Below are 19,354 nucleotides of genomic sequence, written 5' to 3'. Positions count from 1 at the left end.
CTTTGACCATGACTCGAAGGTTAGCTCGACTGAATGGCGCCACAATGTTTGTGACAACGTTACGAGATTTCATGGCTTCCTAAAATGATACCTACGAGCATGGCGAAACATTACTTGGTGAACTACTTCCTTTCCTCTGGTCCTTCTCAACCTTCCACCAACACTGCAGACCTCGGTTGCATAACCATTGCGCTTTTGTTTTGTCCTTCGTGACAATTTCATGGAAAGTTCATTGACCCTTTTTCGATTCCCAAGCCTAGTTTTGTAATGAAGCTGTATTTGAACAGCGTTAATTTCTGTGGAACAATTACCTGAAGGATTGCAGCTACAAAGCATGAGGCTATGGTTATGCGAAATCACATATCGTTCCTGCCCATTTGTGCAGCCAGCATGCGACGCACTACGTTGTGATCGCAAGTGGAAGCGTTGGGCTGTGGCCACTGGTTGTAGAAGCGTTTCACTCGCTCGATGGTAAATAGGTCTAAATCTGCGATGCCTTCCAAATAATCATTAGATAATATCTTGGAAGACAAATTGATGAAACGTTATGTTAAAACGAATTGCTTGACGCATGCCTGATACTTGATACCGTGATGTAGCGTGCCATGATAGTGGTATTTTTCTGGCCGCGGACGAGCAGTATGGAAACCGTAACGTTGCCTGCTGCGTATCAGACGCAGCACGGGTGAGCGCGCTAACCATCCTGTTCCGTCAAACCCACACACCACAACCCTCAACTGAAGAACATCATTAGGCTTACAACACTGGTATAAATTTCTTGTTGCAAATGTGAACTTTTATATGCCATCGAGGCGTTTGTGGCTTAAAAACTCACAAGAAAATTTACAAAGGAGATGCTGCTTTTAAGTAGTGCAATAAAAAATTTCTTCCGACACCCGTAATTGACGCACTTTGCCCACACATGGCCCACGGGCTACCACCTAGCACACATTTATTACCTTAGTGTGCTCCCAGAAATAATTTCCTGCAAAGTTCGTGTCCCCCTTCATTGTGTCCTTGTCAATTGTGCGCGCTAAATATTTTACTATGAGTATGTCACACACTGGAAAATACGCCAGAATGCCACCCAAACCGTGCCCTCACTTCCTTTAAAGGTAAACTCATTGCGGTATTAATGTCTTCCTACTCACCCAGTAATCAAATACCTGTTTCGTATTCACACCTGTAGAGCAGGAGAAAACGAGTGTATAGAATTATTTTGAATACCACCAAATTACGCATAAGCTTTAAATTAGTGCTTAAATAACCCATAACAGACTGCCACATTCACATCATGTGGGAACTCGATGGAACGTTTAGTTCTCTTAGGACAACAGGAAAGCTTGCGGATAAAATTAAGTGCTGGCACTCGTAAGTGGGGGAATTAAGGTGCAGCGTTTCAGTTGCTTCCACTCACCACCAACGATATGTAGGCCCAATCACAAGCCATTTGAAACTGACTGTCACATTTGCCACTTACGAACGCCATTAGTGAAAGGTTGCGGAATGGTGCGAATATTTCGTTTTCTAATGTGTTAATTCGTAATTTTCTAGAATAACCATAATTAACAAGCAGGTGTTTAACTTTGTCCTACGTCACTCATAACAATTCTTAAATGTTTATGCAAATAGTAAATGCCTGCGGCATTTGTTTCCCTGGTCTGCAGAGAACCATTCTGGGGGCATCGTTATAACGCAAATTTGAAGAAACAGTTTATTTAGTAGTTAACACCAAAACTCCTAATTATTTCGAGTAAGGTTCTAAAAAAGTTCGAGCTTCGCCCGTACATCACGCGAAACACGTTCCCGTTTTTCTAGGGTTCACTGAGTGCTACGTTACCTTTCTCTTAAGGAAAAAAACTATGCCAACCACGGGAAGGGAGAGGCCTAGGGAAGTTGCAGAATCATCGCTCTCTAAAAGTGCTTTCCTAAGGTTGACGGGGGGGGGGGGCGTTTCTTATAGTGGGGGTCGACTTGCTAAGCTCAACGACACAAACTGAGGTACACAATTCCATTAATCATGGCATCTAACGAATAATTTTGTTGTTTTTTTAAGGAAAAGTAACGTGAGAAGTAGCAGGCCCCACTATTTCATTGCCTGAGTAGCTTGGCTACAGGATACAAGGTCATACGCTGTACTTTTCATAGGTTGTGACTTTAAAATCCCAAACAAGGCCTTCCAAAATTTAATAATAACTGCCTATGAAATATAAAATATTGAATTTCAGTATTCGGCAATCGTGATCTCTGCTAACTAGTTTTTCTCGCGGTCACAGTTTCAAAAAGAATTGTGTAATTTGCATTCCTCTGCTCTGTTCTAATGAGACCGTTAATTAAATGGGCTGTTATGGTTCAGCAATAAAATACGTATGGGTATTCATGCTCATCACAAGATATCTTTTGATGCATACTGTATAGTATAGACTAATGGTTAGCACAAAACAAAGAGGTATTTTAATCATTGCTGCACGTGGTAGAGCCGTAGGAGCGACGTCTCCTTCAGGTGGGGTCAGCCAAGAAGCCAAGGATAGTAAAAACAACCGAAACTCCTTATTAGGATTGCTAATTGGGCAAGTTGGTACCAATCCGTCTTCTACAGAGTGACGTTGGACACAGACGAGTAAAAGAGCAGAGCACAAGTGCTGACTATCAACTGAATTGGTAACATGTAAACTGGTGTATCTCCCCGCATCACTTCTTACAGCCCGCGAACGCTTACGCACAGACTGAAATCATTACAGATACAAAAAATAATAGAATATGGTATCGCTTGCGCTGACTGCCCTCGAGTGCTTTGAGCAATCACGAAGGGTGCCTTTCTGGCAGTCTGATATGGCGCATGAATTCTTGTAGTGCAGTTGTGCTATCTGTCTTGTCATCTGTTATTTGATTGGAAGCTGCGTCTGCGTACCCGTGGCTTGCAAGTGGTGACGTTTGTGTGATATATCACGCGTCGCCCATAAATTGCGCCAAAATATAAAACGCATGCACGTGCCACGTATCTGGATTGAACCAAGGTAATGTTATTTGCTGTCACATTAAAAAATTATATTATGGGGTTTTACGTGCCAAAACCGCTTTCTGATTATGAGGCACGCCGTAGTGGAGGACTCCGGAAATTTCGACCACCCGGGGTTCTTTAACGTGCACCTAAATCTAAGTACACGGGTGTTTTCGCATTTCGCCCCCATCGAAATGCGGCCGCCGTGGCCAGGATTCGATCCCGCGACCTCGTGCTCAGCAGCCCAACACCATAGCCACTGAGCAACCACGGCGGGTCTGTCACATTGGAGGCAAAACAGGTTATACATTGTATTTCGCCTGATTACATAAGTAGTTGTTATTATTCATAAACTTCTCTGGTAATATAATGAGAGCACAAGTGTAAATGAGAAAATTGAAGCACCATACTGGAAAATTCCCGTTACTGATTTTTGTTTGGGGATACGTGCGAAATTAAAGTATTATCTAAGCCTGAAAAACGAAGGCCGCGCCAGGCAACACAATCGCTGCTCGACAAGTCGCGCACAAGTTACGTGGTACAAGTGTCTTAAGCAGGTGTTTACATTTTATAAGTTCACTTGGCAGTCTATCAGCGCTTTTTCTCTGTTCTTTCGCTCGTCCGTGTCGAAAGTGGTGTTGAAGGCGAAACTTCTACGCCTCAACTCCGTTTCAAGTAGCGCAGCCACTCGTCCATTTGACTATAGCCGCGCAAAGGATTGCGACACAGTGGTCGAGGTTTCTCAAAGCTAGTGGAAGTTTTCAGGAGAAAACTAGCGCTCTACAAAAGCCTATGAAGTAGTTATTCTGCAAGTGTTATTAAATTCCCTTTTTTCATTTGCCATTCCTTTCATTTTTTTTGTCTGCTATGGTACCAGAATCTATCTTTGTTAAGGCAGAAAAATTGAATTTGCTTTACCACTATGCTTGTTGATCTAAAGTTACTCTTTCTTCCATTCATGCAGCAGACCTAAACGTTGGATCGGCTATACAATTGGCAGGTAATGACATTATTACGCGCCAAACCGCACCCTCATAACTTTATACGTTCGTTCGTATTGCAAAATATATACCCAAGGGGGCTGTCCCTCATCGTACGTTTGGTAACAGTGGGGCTGGCCTGCCCACACTACTTGGCTAGTGGACTAGAAGAGGGTAGTGGGTTAAGGTGCGGCTTGTGCCGCTTAATGGCATCAAGTGGCAAGCGTAGAAAGGTACGGCACGCGGGTTCCATCCCACGCAACAGCAACGCTGCCTCCAACATCCGTCGCTCATGGCTGCTGTTGTCAGTTGTGCTGGCTGGGCGCGGCTCGCACGTTCGTCGAAGTCGGTGCTGTCTGCGATGTTTTGTTGTTGTGTATGCAGTTTAAATGACGCATTCGTTTGATATAGAGGCTGGCTTTTTCTTCAATTACTACAGTTTGAATTATACGCAGCGGTAGTCTCCTGTGTCTAATTATGTTTTAACTATAATTATTAAGTTTCGTTACCTAGCTACCTGAATAATTACGGCAAGAAATAAACAATCTAATTCATATTACCTGCTAAAGGATTAATCTCAATTACTGCAAGAATTATTAAACTGTTGGTGTTTATTATTCATAATACCAGAATTATTGAGTAATTACCTTGTTAATCGAATTGTAATTGATTATTTTTCCCGAAGCCGCTGCGTTGATAGTCAGGTGTCTTTAAAAATGTAGTAAGCAAACCCTCTAAATAAAGTTCATCTATTGTTTGAGTTCTAATTGCTTACGAAGGAGTAAACATTCCTTGATACGTTTTTCAGGTGTGATACGTAACTGAACCAATTTCATGTATATTTATACAGTTACTGATTTTGTGCAGCCTTACTTTGTATAACCTACCATTGAGACTTCTGCCGGTAACTGTTATATAGCATTTCCTATCTTTATTATTAAAGTTTATGTAACGAGTTGGCTTCCGCTCCTTTTCAGTACATTTAGTCTTTCCTAATCGGCCTAATGCATTGCTCCCCTTTATAGCTGGTGAGGTCATTCAATAAAATAAATAAATAAATTGCAAACATTCACGAGCCCAACAGACACAACGAGCGGTCGTCACGGAGCCTGTCGGTAAAAACAAGAGACTCTCGTCCAGCCCACGCTGAAGTGGCGCCACCTGGAGAGGCCCACAAGAGGAACGTAGCCACGGTCCGGCCCTGAACACACCACCCCCTTCTAGTACACTTTAACATGACGAACTTTGTGTACGACAGTATCTTGAATCTTGGCATTGAACAAGTACTTGAACGGTGCTGCAGGTTGGATCATTTATTTCAGAAAATATTTCGGGCAGAGAAAACGCTTTAAATATTTAGTAAAGTCACCAAATAGCACAGGTTACATAGCTAGCCAGCCCAGGGACCACCCGCTCCAGCAGGTGCGGCCACAGGGTTAGCGTTGAACACGGCGTCTGCGCTCGCACCCGGAGCGGTGCCGGGCTCATTGGTGTCCACCGTGGCACGGAATCCTTTGGCATCGGCCACGTACTTCACTGTGCGGAAGAGGCCGTTTGCGTCACGATAACCGTACGAACCAGTCTTTGCGTTGCTGGCGTCCCCTTGCTCCTTGTGGAAAAGCTGGGTGCCAAATTCATCCGTAGTGTCGTAACCGAAGCTGTACGGTTGGGGAGGCTGTTGGAAAAGAAAGAAACAAGTGATAATTTTAAACAGGCGACCAAGTGATATACTGAGTTGAAACTGATTAGTTCATAATGAGGAAATGTCAAGGCGCGTTTATGTTTTGCACCGGCCAATGACATTGTTGCTCGCACTACTTAGTGCTTGTAAATATTACTGCACTTTCATGTCGGTATGCTGAATCTCTTAGTAAGTTGAGTAACTTAAGAAATAAAAATGCGTTTTCTTAAACTGTGCATATTTTTGCGAAGGACAATAGGTATTTCTTTAAAAATACCTTGCCCGTCCTGGGGCGCTATAACGTAAAACTATTCCAAAGCTTTTCTAGTCCAATTCTGCAATCAGCCCTCCGCGATTAGTAAAAAACTTTTTTGGACCACCCCCACTTAACCTGTCTGTCACGCGACGTCACGAAAAGCGTTATAGCTCCCCATATAATATGACGTATACACAATGATATGCATGATTTGATCGAACAAAAGAAAAAGAGTTATTTCTGATTCGACACCTGTTCGCCATTAGCCCTCGGCTATGGCTCAAAAGTTATCGGGCTGCACCAACTTCACCTGCCTGTCACACGATGTCACAAAACCGCAAAAGCTCACCGTGTGAAAGAGACGTGTACGCAATAATGATGCGTTAATATGCCGAACAAAACTGAATTTTCTCCTGAATAGCCGCAGGCTGCCCCGTTCCGAAAGGAATAAAAGATGGCTGCCGCCGATCGCTCAGGCACTGGGGACTCGCACATACCGAAGAGCATCGGTTTAATAGCCTATAATACAACTTTTTGCGTCGCCGTGTATCGTTTTCGAGCACTTTCGGCACGTTTAAGACGTCGTTGTGCCAACCCTTCTTTGCTGAGGATCCGTTTCAGCATCATTCTTAAGCTTCCGTTGCATGCCGCCGCGATTTTCGATGAGCCACCGCAGGCTAAGGGAAAGCGGAACAATCGCAGACGCCGGCCCCACCCTTTTGATCCGGTTATCAAATTTCACTGCAGTAGTCCAGCCCCATCGAATCCCTCTGCACTTTTGCATTCTACTTGCCTCTTGTCAGCCAATTAGATAAGACAAGCCACTCAGTGTAGGCAATGTTATTCGTTTTTCACGCAAACAAAAGTGACCGTCTATGAACGAGGAGAGCGTTTGATTGGTCTGTTCAGCAACCCTTTGGGTGACCGCCCGATCTTTGTGTCGGCGCTTACGCAAATTTGACGTCAGGAGATTGGAATAAAAATATATTGGAATAGTTTTACGTTATTGGGCCCCTGGTCTACTTCGCAGAGAAAGAAAATTCTTCGATCATTTTAAACTTCTCTTTATCTTAAATGATAGTACTGTTCTTACCGCAGTATTGTGGAACGTGGTATTAGAATAATTGGTGGCAACATAAATTCTGCCCTCTTTTTATATCGCTGAACGTATTCTACAGCCTGCACCACTGCATGTTGTGTGACTTTCTCAACAAAACACAGGCTACTAAAATTAAACTAACAGTACGACATTGTTTATAGTTTAAACAATAAGAATTTTCAATGAAACATGCGTCCTATCCCGTTTAAAAAAGATTGCATTTGCGCACGTAGGAGGCGCCAGCAGCGGAGACGCCAGGAGTAGCAGCCGCAGCGTACAGTGGTCCTTGGAAACCCGCGCCTTGGAAACCATACTGCTGGCCGCCGCCGAAGATGTTTCCACCTCTAACAAGGGTAACAAAGGCGAGGAACACAGGGACCTGCGTTCGATAAGATTAATATCAATATTGTTGGATAGGTCACTCTTTATTTGCACCTTTTGTTGGTTGCATTACGATTACACTTGGATATTCTTTTACATGAACGCGATTTAGCATTTTCCCACTTCCGCGTTGCATAGTGGTTACGAGAGAGTCAGACGGTCGCGTGTCTTAATAAAGGGCTTTGGAAACTTCAGAAATGTAATAAATTCGATATGTTATCAAAGAATAAAAGCCACCATTTGAAGCATGTATCTAAGTTCAGCTCTCATGATTGAGCACGAGTGGTAGTTGTTTGCCTATTCTGGCTTTTTTTGAAGAATAACAAGGGTGAAGGCGGGCACTTTTTTAACGCAATAATGGAGCATTTGATCACACGCATTGCTAGCGGCTCTTAATAGAGTATGAAGCGTATAACTGTAGAAAGAAATTAGCGCTTGCAACCTGAAATAGGGACCCTCAAGACGCGTCTGAGCCCATGCCCAATTACAAGGTGATTGCCAACCAATAAAATTACATCGGCGAAGTTACAATGCTTATCTCTATGTAAGAATCCGTATGCGCTTTTCTTCCGTTACCTTCGACATCATATCCACGGATGGGTAATCGCTGGGCAGTCTGTAGCCACGGTAGTTGAGTGGTTAATGTGGCTGGGAAAGTGCCGCTCCTCATGTTTTATAGGCCTCAGATGACTCGACGTAACCGCCACCCTCTCCAGTTACGGAGAATGAGAGAAACGCTTGTGCCTTGCTAGCGTCATTCGGCTATGGACAGTGAAGTGGCGAGGAGGTTTGGTCGTGATGAAACGCGCCGAGATCTTTGTACAGTTTGGGCCCGTTGAGATGGATGAGCTGCCTGCTTCAGCTTTCTCTATATTTTTTTTTTTTTTTGTTTCTGGAAAAAAAGACGAAATGGGCAAAATGGATGTTGCTTTCGTGCTTTCTTAACGCCCAAATCTTGTAAGGGTAAAATACAATGCAAAGCTTTTTTTTTGCCGGATACCTGGAATGATACGAGAGATCTTAACGTTAGTTTTTTTGTTTTTTGTTTTTGGAAGACTTCGTCGATTCAGTTTCCATTGTCGCCCGGAAGGCTGTCTCTGATATCACCTCAGCGTTGCTGTGTTTAAGGATATAAAGTGTGGCTATAGACGAAATGCGTAATATCTAACACCCTCACTATCATGGGTAACTCACGTTCAAAACATCTGCGCTGCAGCCTCTCGCACACTCGGATACCTGCGCCGTAACTTGAAGGCCGCATCCCCCGACATAAAAAAAACTAGCATATATAACATTCATTCGCCCAAAACTAGAATATGCCTCATCCATTTGGCACCCATCACAAGCATACCTCGCCGCTGACCTTGAAGCGTGCAGAATCGCGCCGTCCGATTTATATCATCATGCTATTCAAGAAAAACCAGTATTACCACGCTGAAACACTCCCTGGCCATCCCATCACTCGAGTCACGCCGCATTATATCTCGCCTCTGTATTCTTCATCATTTCTACTATCACCCACGCACGAGACACGAAAAGCTGCAACCCCCGCACAGGACGTCTAGATAGCATCGCACGCATCAACTGTCGCACCTTAGCTCTAAAGTCATCATTTTTTCCGGACGCGATAGCACTATGGAATGGCCTGCCAAATACCATCGCATCATCCACTAACCGCAAATCATTCCGGGATAAACTAAATGACCATTTTTCATGAGGGCAAAAGGTTCCTGTCATGTTCAATTCGGCACTCTGAACAGCTGATTATTTTTTATTTTTACTTGTTTTCCGTGTGATGCCCTTTTCACTGTATTTTTCTCGTGTATTAATTGAGTGTTTCATATATATATCTATATTTTTTTTTTCTCGTGTTTCAATTCCGTGAATTTTACTTTGCATTGTATACGCGTGGCAAGAACATTTACCTGTTACATACTTTTTTTTTGTTATTGTTCTCTTTTGTGAATTTATTCTTTCTCTTTGACCTTGATTTTGCTCCCCCCTTATGTAATGCCTTCGGGCCTTTAAGGGAAAAACAAATGAAATGAAATGAAATTCTGTAACATCTATCTACTCGCTATTTTCCTGTGCTTCCTGCTACACTGCATTCGAAAAGTGCTTTCTACCGGCACTTCGTACATGCTCACTAGATAGCCCTAGAAGCACTAGACATTAGAGACACGCATGTATACACACACACACAAACACACGCACACATGTATATCATTTCCGAGGAAGAGCCATATAAACGATCTCTAGTTGCCCGGCGCTGCGTTAACAAGTTTAATCTTACGGCTGCAGAATTCCTAATACAAATTCGCTGCCCCTTGTATACCACCCTCAAACGTGCCACCCTTCCTCGATACATATTGCTACTTTATTACGCCGCTTGTATTTCACTCTACCTTTAAATGACCGCTACAACTCCACTTATTTATATTTATTTAGTGTAAAGGAAACTCGCACCGCTAGCTGCGAAATTAGGACATTTCATGGAATCTGCGAACTTTCATGGGCTCTGTTCTGATGTCGCTTCTTTACGTGCCTGAAAAGTATCAAAGAAGAAAGAAAGATTTGGTAAAGAAAAATATTTTTCGCAGCAAACGCCTGTTATGAGATCCATGAGAAGCGGAGCTTTCGGGAAGCTTGAACATAAAGTCTGAAAAACTGGCGTTATTTTGCTCTGCGTATTGAAACACAGCGATTACGAGCCTCCACGGCAGGACTCGGGAGTCTTGCGCCTTCCTCCCCTCCCCTTTTTACCTAGTCAAACCAAGGAGCAGAGCCGTGGAATCCCAGAAGAGGACACATACAGCCACATCTTATTGAAGGATTTAATAATTTATTTATTTATTTATTTATTTATTTATTTATTTATTTATTTATTTAATTATTTATTTACCTATTTATTACAAAAAGGCTGTTATGGGCTAGTTTGCCCTTATCGTGTCCTCGTGTAGAATGGTGTAGAAAAAAAATTGCAGTAGCAATGGCTCGTCGTCTTCTTCCACAGCTCTCCCGTTGGTGCCCCTCGGTGCTACCGCGTGAACGCGCTCGTGCCACTGCTCCCGCGTTCGGCGCAGCCATTAACTAATGAATTCATTAAGAATCACGAACGCTTAACCCATAATTAGGATATACGTTAATGAACCATCGGGATTTACCCAGTGATAAAACACCGGCGCAACGCGTTTGAGCTTCGGTGGTTAACCATCTGTACAGAGTGCTTTAGGTATTTATTTCAGGACCCTAAATGCCTGAATGCCTTACATAGATGAGTGCGTTTTTGAAAACAAACAAGGTACAAACGTTGTCATCTTCAAGACGGTAGCATCAGTAATTACAGCAATGGAAGAAGAGAAATTGCTCCGTTTTCGACTCGTGCATGGTATAAAGGGACAGCAAAAAATGGTGGTGTGTACACGTGGGGGAACTCCCAACATAGAACTCGTTATCGCTGCTGGAAGAAGCTTAGGTGGGAGCAGAAAGAAAGTGTTCCTTAAGGCAGGGATTTGTAAAATTAATCTCATGAAACAAACAAAAGCGAGAACAAATAGGGCGTGGTGCAAAACTAGGCCGAACAAGCATTGATTTTATAGAAGATACACTGGCTTCACGTCAGTAATTGGACACAACAAAGCCCACGGAACACTTTCACGCGCTTACGAGGGCATGTGATAATGTAGCAGTGGATATACTTCTGACAAATCTGGAGTACTTGACCTTATATTTACCAAAGATTCATAAACAACATGTTCCTCTTGTGAAGAGATGGAACAGAAATTTCGACGCAAGTGACCAAGCATGCGGCTGCGATCCCTAATTAAAAGATCATCACGTATGTTCAAACATAGATCGTGTGTAATGTGTATCCCCAGGTATTCATAAAAAGAGACAGCTGCTAGCGGTGCCTCGTCGAGGGTGTAATTGGGAGGCTGACTTATGTTAAGAATGCACGATACTCCAATTGTTTTTCTGTTTTAAATGTCAATACTCATCAACGATTCGGCACACGAACACGAGAGCTTACGTACGTCACTTTGCGAAGTGAAGGCATTGTTAGGTTTGTAGATTAGCCTGCACAAAACGCAACCAAAAGCGGGAAATTTCATCAAAGAGTTAATTCCAACCGGCAAATGATAAAGACAAAGAAGATACAAGAGTGGTCCTAAAACGTCTCCCTGGGGCTCTCCTGAGGCAAGTGAAACTGATGGAGTATCCAAGCCATCGGCATCCACAGCTTGAGAACAGTTCAACGAGACAGTCTATCCAGCCTTAAGCGTTAGGATCTACTTTAAGTTAGGAAATTGAAACAAAGTAGGATAATATGCCAGATGGTTTCGAAAGCCTTCGCAAGGCTTAAAATTATAGTCGCTAATCAATAGAGTTGAAGGAGTAGATTTTTTGCAGTGTGGACAATTAAGTACCATTTCCTGTTTCACTGCATAATTAGGTATGGACAGCTGTCAGCTCGTACGTGTCGTGGTTGAGCAGATGACTATCTGGAAGCCATGGACCCGAAGTTGCGCTGCATAGATTTAAAGAAACATATAAGAAAAACACAGGATCACACAAACACAAAATGATGCGCAAACGAGTAACAGTTGTTTGGTTGCGCATCGTCTTGTATGAGACGTTATAACTATAGGCACTACAATGGCATCCAAGTTCAAGAACCCACTAGCCTACACACGATCATGAATATCAAACGACTAGTTGTACAGGCGCTCTCCCGTGTACGACCTATTGGCCAGGGCAACAGGAGCAGCCACGGTCAGCGAATTCCGTGAGGTCTCACAAATAAAATCTCCGTTTGAATATGAAAACTAGCATTGTTTATTTTCTTAAGAAGGACGTGGTCGGCTCACCTAACAAATTCTCCGAGAATTTGTCGAACGGTATTGAAACATTTTTCATGCAGTGATTGGAAGTGGATAGCTCAGTCGAAATACCTGAAACACGCGTTTGTATAATGAATCCTATTTCGCCATTGATCGCAGATGAAAAAAAAAAAAGTCTGCGTTCTTTTTCCTTAGATATACCTGGCTACAGCCGACCTAGTCAGGCGAAGATTTTTTTTCCGCATCCATGTGGCGGCCGGAAGCACAGGACTCGGTCGCACGCGCTTTCGGCGAAGGTGAGCGCGCTGTTCACTTGCTAGGTCGTGCATGGGACGCGTGACCGTGTAAATGAAAACGAGGCTACATCGTGCTTCACATGTCCAACATCCGGAAGTCGAGAAACAGACCCCTAGCCACATTTCCACGCCGCCTACAAAACAGCAGCGCAGTATAGTGGCGGAGAACTCACGTCAGAACTTTCTTTGTCACCTTCGGACGCATTGTAGCTTCGACGGGCGTATTGGCAGTGCGGGTATAGTGCGTTGTTTACCACAACGGAAAAGGGCAAACGCCAGCATTTCGCTGACACCTTTTCGATCATGTTTCTTTTTTTCTAGTTCTGAGAATGTTGCCTTTCATTTGACCATTTGTCCTTGCACTCTCTCCCACACCTAATGCAATGTCGAAATGTTGCCAATGAGGGCCACATTAGAAATAGGGCTAACGTAATCTTCTTTCTCTTGATGGAATATTGCGTCTTCTTCAATGGATATTACTTATGAATTTAAAGTAGCTATTATGCTGTGTTCATATTACAGGTTGTTGGTAAGTCCTGAGCAGACAGAGAGAAAAAGACCTGCTAGTTTGACATGTAGCAGCGGCTGGTTTCCCATTGGAGAATTTGACTCGACAATGTTATCTTAAAACGATCTGACGCGACCGTTGTCAGTTTATTATTGCAAACGTGCGCCTTCATGTAGAAAACTGCTTTTATGAAGGAAAATATGTTTCTGTTTTGGTCGACAAAGGTGTTAACCGAATGCTTGTCGACACTTTCAAAGGGCTTAATAAACTTAATTTGAGTGGTAAATATGCAGTAAAAGCCACAAAAGGCAAGTTGGGTACCTGGATCGGAGGGTCGATTCATGTTAGCTGGCAGTTTCTTGTCCTCTTTGCGAAGCCACTGTTTGAAATTAGACCTAGTCATTTTAAGCCCAGATTAAGATGGTTTCAAATAAGTACTGAATTCACGGTATGGAAGCTAGTCTCGCGTTGCAATCTCAGAAGCTGGGTCATGCACCTGGCATGCTGTAAACGTCTTAGAGGCTCGCTACACGACCCAGAAAAGAACAAATAAAACAGAAAAAGAATGGGACAGTTGTGCCCTAGGAGCAGCAATTCCGCATTAACATATACTGTCGCATCACTTGAAGAAAGTTCCCCGAAGTTGTGAAATAGACGTGCTGTTCTTGCCAAGCTGCAAATTTGGAACATTTCAGTCAGAGCACCTGGTGACAGCAGTGCCCAAGAGTGGGATGCTTCCAATGCAAACCAGCACAACCTGTTTGTTCCTTACCAATTGGTATCTCCTATTAGTTTTCTGGATTCGGGCGCATATAAGACAGTAGAAGATGCGTCAGTATAAGACTGAGAGAGCGTAACCGTTAAATGAAAGTTGAAGCACACTCCCACGCAATCTTGCATTCTGCGTCTTAAGTTGCGCGCGTCATTATTTATGCTTTATTTTCTTACAGCAGAAAATTCAGAGAGCTGAAGCATGGCATATAAACAAAAGAGGGTTCATCCGCGTTAGCCTGTCTTCAGTTTCGCTGTTAGAAAAGAAAATCACTTTCCTTGGAAGGCGCTAGTTATGCGGTAATATTTGTTGTGACGTGCGTTCAACCGATGGTGTAGTGGTGCAGTGTTGCTGGTAGTCTTCGTCAGTTTCTTCAGTTCTGTTTTCCCCTCGAAATATTCTAATTTCTCGTGCCTTCATGTCGTGTAAAGCAAAGTTGTCATGTTTTCTGTTTGTATAAACCAAACGTTTTCGTCAATACATTGTTGTGAAATTCAGAGATCCGCCTGCTCAGACACTCATGTAGAACCAGAGTTGCAGTGACGAATATGCTGTAGAACATACATAAAGCGAACCGGTTGCAACAATGCAACCTGCAATGCAATGAGCTCTTGCAACAAATGTGAAGCTACGAAGGATGATTTGTTTATGGCTCTTTCTGAGTTTATGCATTGAGTTAAGAACAATTAAGAATATTTAACACGGAGCAGCAGTAACTGTTCAAGTGCAATATGAAAATAAGCAGTGTAAAATGTACCAGTTAGCTAGAATTACAGTAAAGAAAAAAAGGAGGTGGTCTAAAACAGTATGGCTTTATTATATTAGTGCACAAGGCGCTATGCGTCAATTTCAAGATGCAGCCGCAGTGTTATCAAAAAGAGTAGTAAATGCACAGAGTGCCTACAAAGATGACTGTGGAAATGTCGGAAAATGCTGAAATTCGCACGGAAATAATAACAGCTGCAGAGAATAATTGTGGACATAGTGATAAAAGTATGACTTCGTGAATATAGAGTAGTAGCCAACAGTGAGGCTAATCATCAGAACTTCTAAGCCAGTCGGCTGTACAGCTAAAATGAACATCTCACTTTAACTTACTGTCTTTCCTCCTTGTTGATAATAAACCAAGAAGTGATTGAAAGATCTGTTACCGTTAGTGAGGCTCAGAATACTTCTCTAAGAGATCAACCCAAGTAACTGTGCACAGTCATTAAGTTTTGGGTGGCGCTTTTGACAGAATATTAAAGCACGCTATTACGGCTGTAATGACACGATTCGGAAGTCTCCTAAGCGAAGCACTTACGTTCCTTAGTTTCAACCAGTCTTCAGATTTTAATTCCTTAACAGGGTAATCCGATGGGTCTAAGATGAATGTCCAGGGTCGACCCGATTAGTAAAAACAACAGGGAAGGTTTCGTGAAATCACGCTGTTCAGTAATAAGAGACATTGTTTGACCCCACGAGATTTAGTCTGTTGAAGGATTAGTCATTACAGCTAACATGGTAAAAACACAAGCCAGTATTGAAATGCTGTGACGCGATTCGAGAAAGAAAATCTGACGTTTTTTAACATGCCGCACGATATGCCGTCTCGTAGTTACAGTTAAATAATGCATGTCGTGCAATTAGGGCAACGTGGTCATGGCTTATGCGAGCTGCAGGATACAAACACAAGGGAATAAAGTGCCGAACAAATTACTATAACGCATGGGCCCGCACGCGATGGAGGCACCGTTTATCCCGTACACTTCTGTCTTTATACTCAACGCTGCTTCTTAACGTTTTAAACCATCAGAATGCAGTAAATAAAGGCATGGGCATTTACTAGTACCATGTGCTTATTTTGCGCAGGGAAAATAACACATGTAATGTTAACACAGCTGACTAGGTAGGACTGCTGGAAATGTGATGACGACCTCACAGCGCACTAGCCGAAATTTTCCGGGTGACGACTACGTTGTAATATTACGGAGTGCCACAGGAGCGTAGTTGTGAAGTCTACAAGAGACCTGGTTTGAATTTATTCCTTTAATTGATCAAAAATAAATCAATAAACTCATACGTAATACCTTAAAATAAACTTTGACGAAACTTAACAGCACGGAGGTTTCGGAAGATGCAATACAGCTAGGAAACTAGTCGTACTTGAAGGAAAAAAAAAACAGATTTCATTTTCATCAATTCAACTCGCTATAACGCCAGTCTTGCGAGCCAGCGTAACAGGCTTTTATCCCGCAATTGAAATCAGGTAGCTCACTAGGGCCGAAATAATGTGTATGTGTATATACTGCACGCAGAAACAGGGGTGGAACATACAATTAACGAACGTAAAGAGTACAACAAATTACCATAATTTTAGTACACTGAAAGAAAAGACCACGTAACCGCGGAACAACATTCTCCACTTTCTTTCATTTTTCACCATCATGTAAACTTATTCTACACGATCCTTGTCTACAAGGAGCTGTAATGGTTATAAACAGGGATAAGGTGCCTCAGAAAGGCTGATCTGTCAGCCCCTTTCTTGATTTTGTCTACAAAGTGCAACAGTAAGAGATGTTGCTGCAGCCAGCTCACATCAACCCAGTGACGGTGAGGCGTGCAGAGTGCGGACGCGTTCTCCACGATTTCACCTCCCCGCCACTTCGTTCTGCAATGGGCCAATCATGAGGCAGAAGCTGGCACAAGCCCTCCCTCATTCGCCGTCACGAGGGCGACGATGGTTGCGTGGTGTTAGGTGAAGTGTATAAATGTGAGGAACGACGTTTTTCATAACAAATGCACAACTTATCTATCGTGGTAGACGTAGTACAAAGTAGTAGTCAATCCTACGGTATGATATTGAAGGTAATGGCGGGCTAATTTGCGAAGAGGATTGTATAACAAAGCGCTAGATGTTGCACACTTAGTGATTACGTAACTTGAGGTTAAATATGTTTTGCATTTGTGTTTGTTTAGTTTCAGTCTATTGCCCTGATGCATAGCTCCAGATGCATGCATTGTCTATTGTTCTATTAGTTTTTAAAAATACCTAGTGCTCTCTTTCGTACCGCTGAACATTGTCTTCATGCATAACAGCCAGCGAACTGCGCCTCTCACAATACGGCCAGAAGGGAAGCAGAGCAGCTCTGGCTAATACTGATATGTTATGTTTAGGGCCGTGATATCAATTGCATTACTGGTTTCTCACATTCCAGCTGTCTCCAATCTAATAAATCTCAAGCCGAAGTAAAATCTACATTCTTCTTATTTATGGTGCTTCAGGAGATCAGACACCCGAGGTAAAATATGCTTGCATAAAAAATTGCCTCAGTACCCACCTGAAACACACTGCAGCGTAACTTCTGAAAAAGAGGGCGATCTCTGAATGGTGTATAAGATGGTCTTGAATCCGCATCTGCCCGCCACAGGCTCTTGTCCTCCTTGCGCTCGCCGCAGTTGTAAGAGCGGGAAACATCTACGGCGGCGGTCAGCAATATGGTTTTCAAGGCGCAGGTTTCCAAGGTCCACTTTACGCGGCGGCTGCTACTCCTGGTTTCTCCGCTGCTGGTTCCTCCTACGTAAGTAATGTGCTCTCCAAGTGACAGGCATTTAGAGCCCGCTGTCTATTTGTGAGGTGTTTTTACGTATAATATAAAAACCTAACTATCATACTTCTTGAAATCATAACGTTCGCGCATGCTTTTACACCTACGGGAAAGGCAGATGTCAGTACAGCTTAAATGGAATCTTATAAACAGAAAAGAACAAATTATTTCAGCTGGCGACATAAACTTGATTATTAGAAATTCGAGGCATTCATAAATGTACGAACGTGTGGGTCATCCGACCCATTTCTTGTGTATAGGCGTGTCCAGATAGAGAAAGTCTCAGCAATATTGTATATTGCTAGAAAACATGCCCATCAACGCAAGCACCTGGAGAAATGTTTTTTGTTTGCTTATTCTGTCAATGAGCGACATAGTTCTCATGTTTTTAACATCATCTCATTATTTCTAACAATAAATAACAAATACCGCCAACATCGCGACAGCTTGAAACGCACGTATGCCTCCACGTATTGTTCTTTCTTTCTGAAGCACTCTATACTAAAAGTGCCGAGTCGGCGCCTTTCTCGTCACAATATATTGATTATACAGGCCCTCTAATGGAGCCCAGCTCTATCTTATAGAAACGGGTCCTTCGAATAAATTTGCCCAACCTGAGGGAATTCAGGTTTCAGTCCTTTGTTAGCTTGCTGACTGCGCAAAAAGCAGCTTCGCTATACCACCAAGACGTATCTGGTTATTTTACAAGCACTGAAAAGGAACAGCAAGACGGTCATAAGCCGGAGAAAAAGTCAGGTTAAATGGCTTGCGCGTTTAGTAACTCTGACCTATGTTTAGCTGTGTTCACTTATGCTCACCATTAACACAACATATCGCCTAGACACCTCTTTTGCGAATTTACTGTTGCTTCTTTTCAATTCACCAGCCTCCCCAACCGTACAGCTTCGGCTATGACAGTACCGATGAGTTTGGAACCCAGCTATTTCACAAGGAACAAGGCGATGCCAGCAACGCAAAGACGGGTTCGTACGGCTACCGGGATGCCAGCGGCCTGTTCCGCACGGTGAAATACGTGGCCGATGCCAACGGGTTTCGTGCCACTGTGGACACCAATGAGCCCGGCACTGCTCCTGGAGCCAGCGCAGACGCCGTGTTCAACGCTAATCCTGTTGCGGCACCCGTCGGGGATGGTGGTCGCAACGCGGGAGCCGGTGGTCCCTGGGCTGGCTAGTTACCTTACCTGTTGTATTTCTGGACATATTTCTTACACAAACGCAAATGCATATTTTCATGTATTTTCATATTTTCATATTTCATGTAAAGAAAAGTTGCGAAATAAATCGATACAACAGCGCTTTAGTGAAATGTGGCTTTTATCATACAAAAACAGGAGAAAGGTATGACATTGGGCTAATTATGGCTCATTATTGAATGTGGAGGAAAAAGCCCAGGAAACGTGGCGAGAGACCACCGGATCTCGGTTGACGCGTTTCTTGTTCTCCCGTCATCAAGAACGGGCTGACTGATGAAATTGCACACTGTTGTATAAAGGTTATAAACAGGGATTAGTGCCTCAGAAAAGCTGGCCAACGTTTCGATAGGTCGGCCTGTCTTCGTTAAAGGTGGCCTCGTCATCCTAGACGTGTTAGTTTTGTAGGGTTGGTAGAGTGGCGTCACGTGCGGTTATTGTCGGTGGCGGCTGGCGTTGTCGCTTGCCGGCTGTAAGTGTGCTTTTTAAGACGAGGGGACAAGAACGGGAGAGTGGGAAGGCGGGGAGAAAAGAAAAGAAAGAAAAGGGAAAAAGGAAAATAAAGGAGACCTAGAGGGGAATAAAATAACAAGAAAAAGAAAGGCATGAGGGTTGTTGGGGAAGCGAGAGGTTTGGAAGATTCAGGGGTGTCGTTGGCGGCATGTTCTTGTGGCATTAGAAGAGCCGGTCAGGTGGTCAGTGCGCGAGTAACTAAAAAGACCCCAAAATACATTAGTTGAAA

General features: G+C 43.3%; 1 protein-coding gene across 1 annotated transcript; it reads left to right on the top strand.

Annotated features, from left to right (window-relative positions):
- The first annotated feature begins 16,371 nt into the window (after window positions 1-16,371).
- LOC126540771 (cuticle protein 10.9-like) lies at window positions 16,372-18,594 on the top strand. The gene is made up of 3 exons (XM_050187617.1): window positions 16,372-16,407; window positions 17,226-17,375; window positions 18,289-18,594. Exons 1-3 carry the CDS (start codon window positions 16,372-16,374, stop codon window positions 18,592-18,594), a joined length of 492 nt encoding a protein of 163 aa, XP_050043574.1.
- The last annotated feature ends 760 nt before the right edge of the window (window positions 18,595-19,354 follow it).

The sequence above is a fragment of the Dermacentor andersoni genome, chromosome 2 (assembly GCF_023375885.2).
Source record: "Dermacentor andersoni chromosome 2, qqDerAnde1_hic_scaffold, whole genome shotgun sequence".
NCBI classification, from domain to species: Eukaryota; Metazoa; Arthropoda; class Arachnida; order Ixodida; family Ixodidae; genus Dermacentor; species Dermacentor andersoni.
This window is presented reverse-complemented; position numbering and strand designations above follow the sequence as displayed.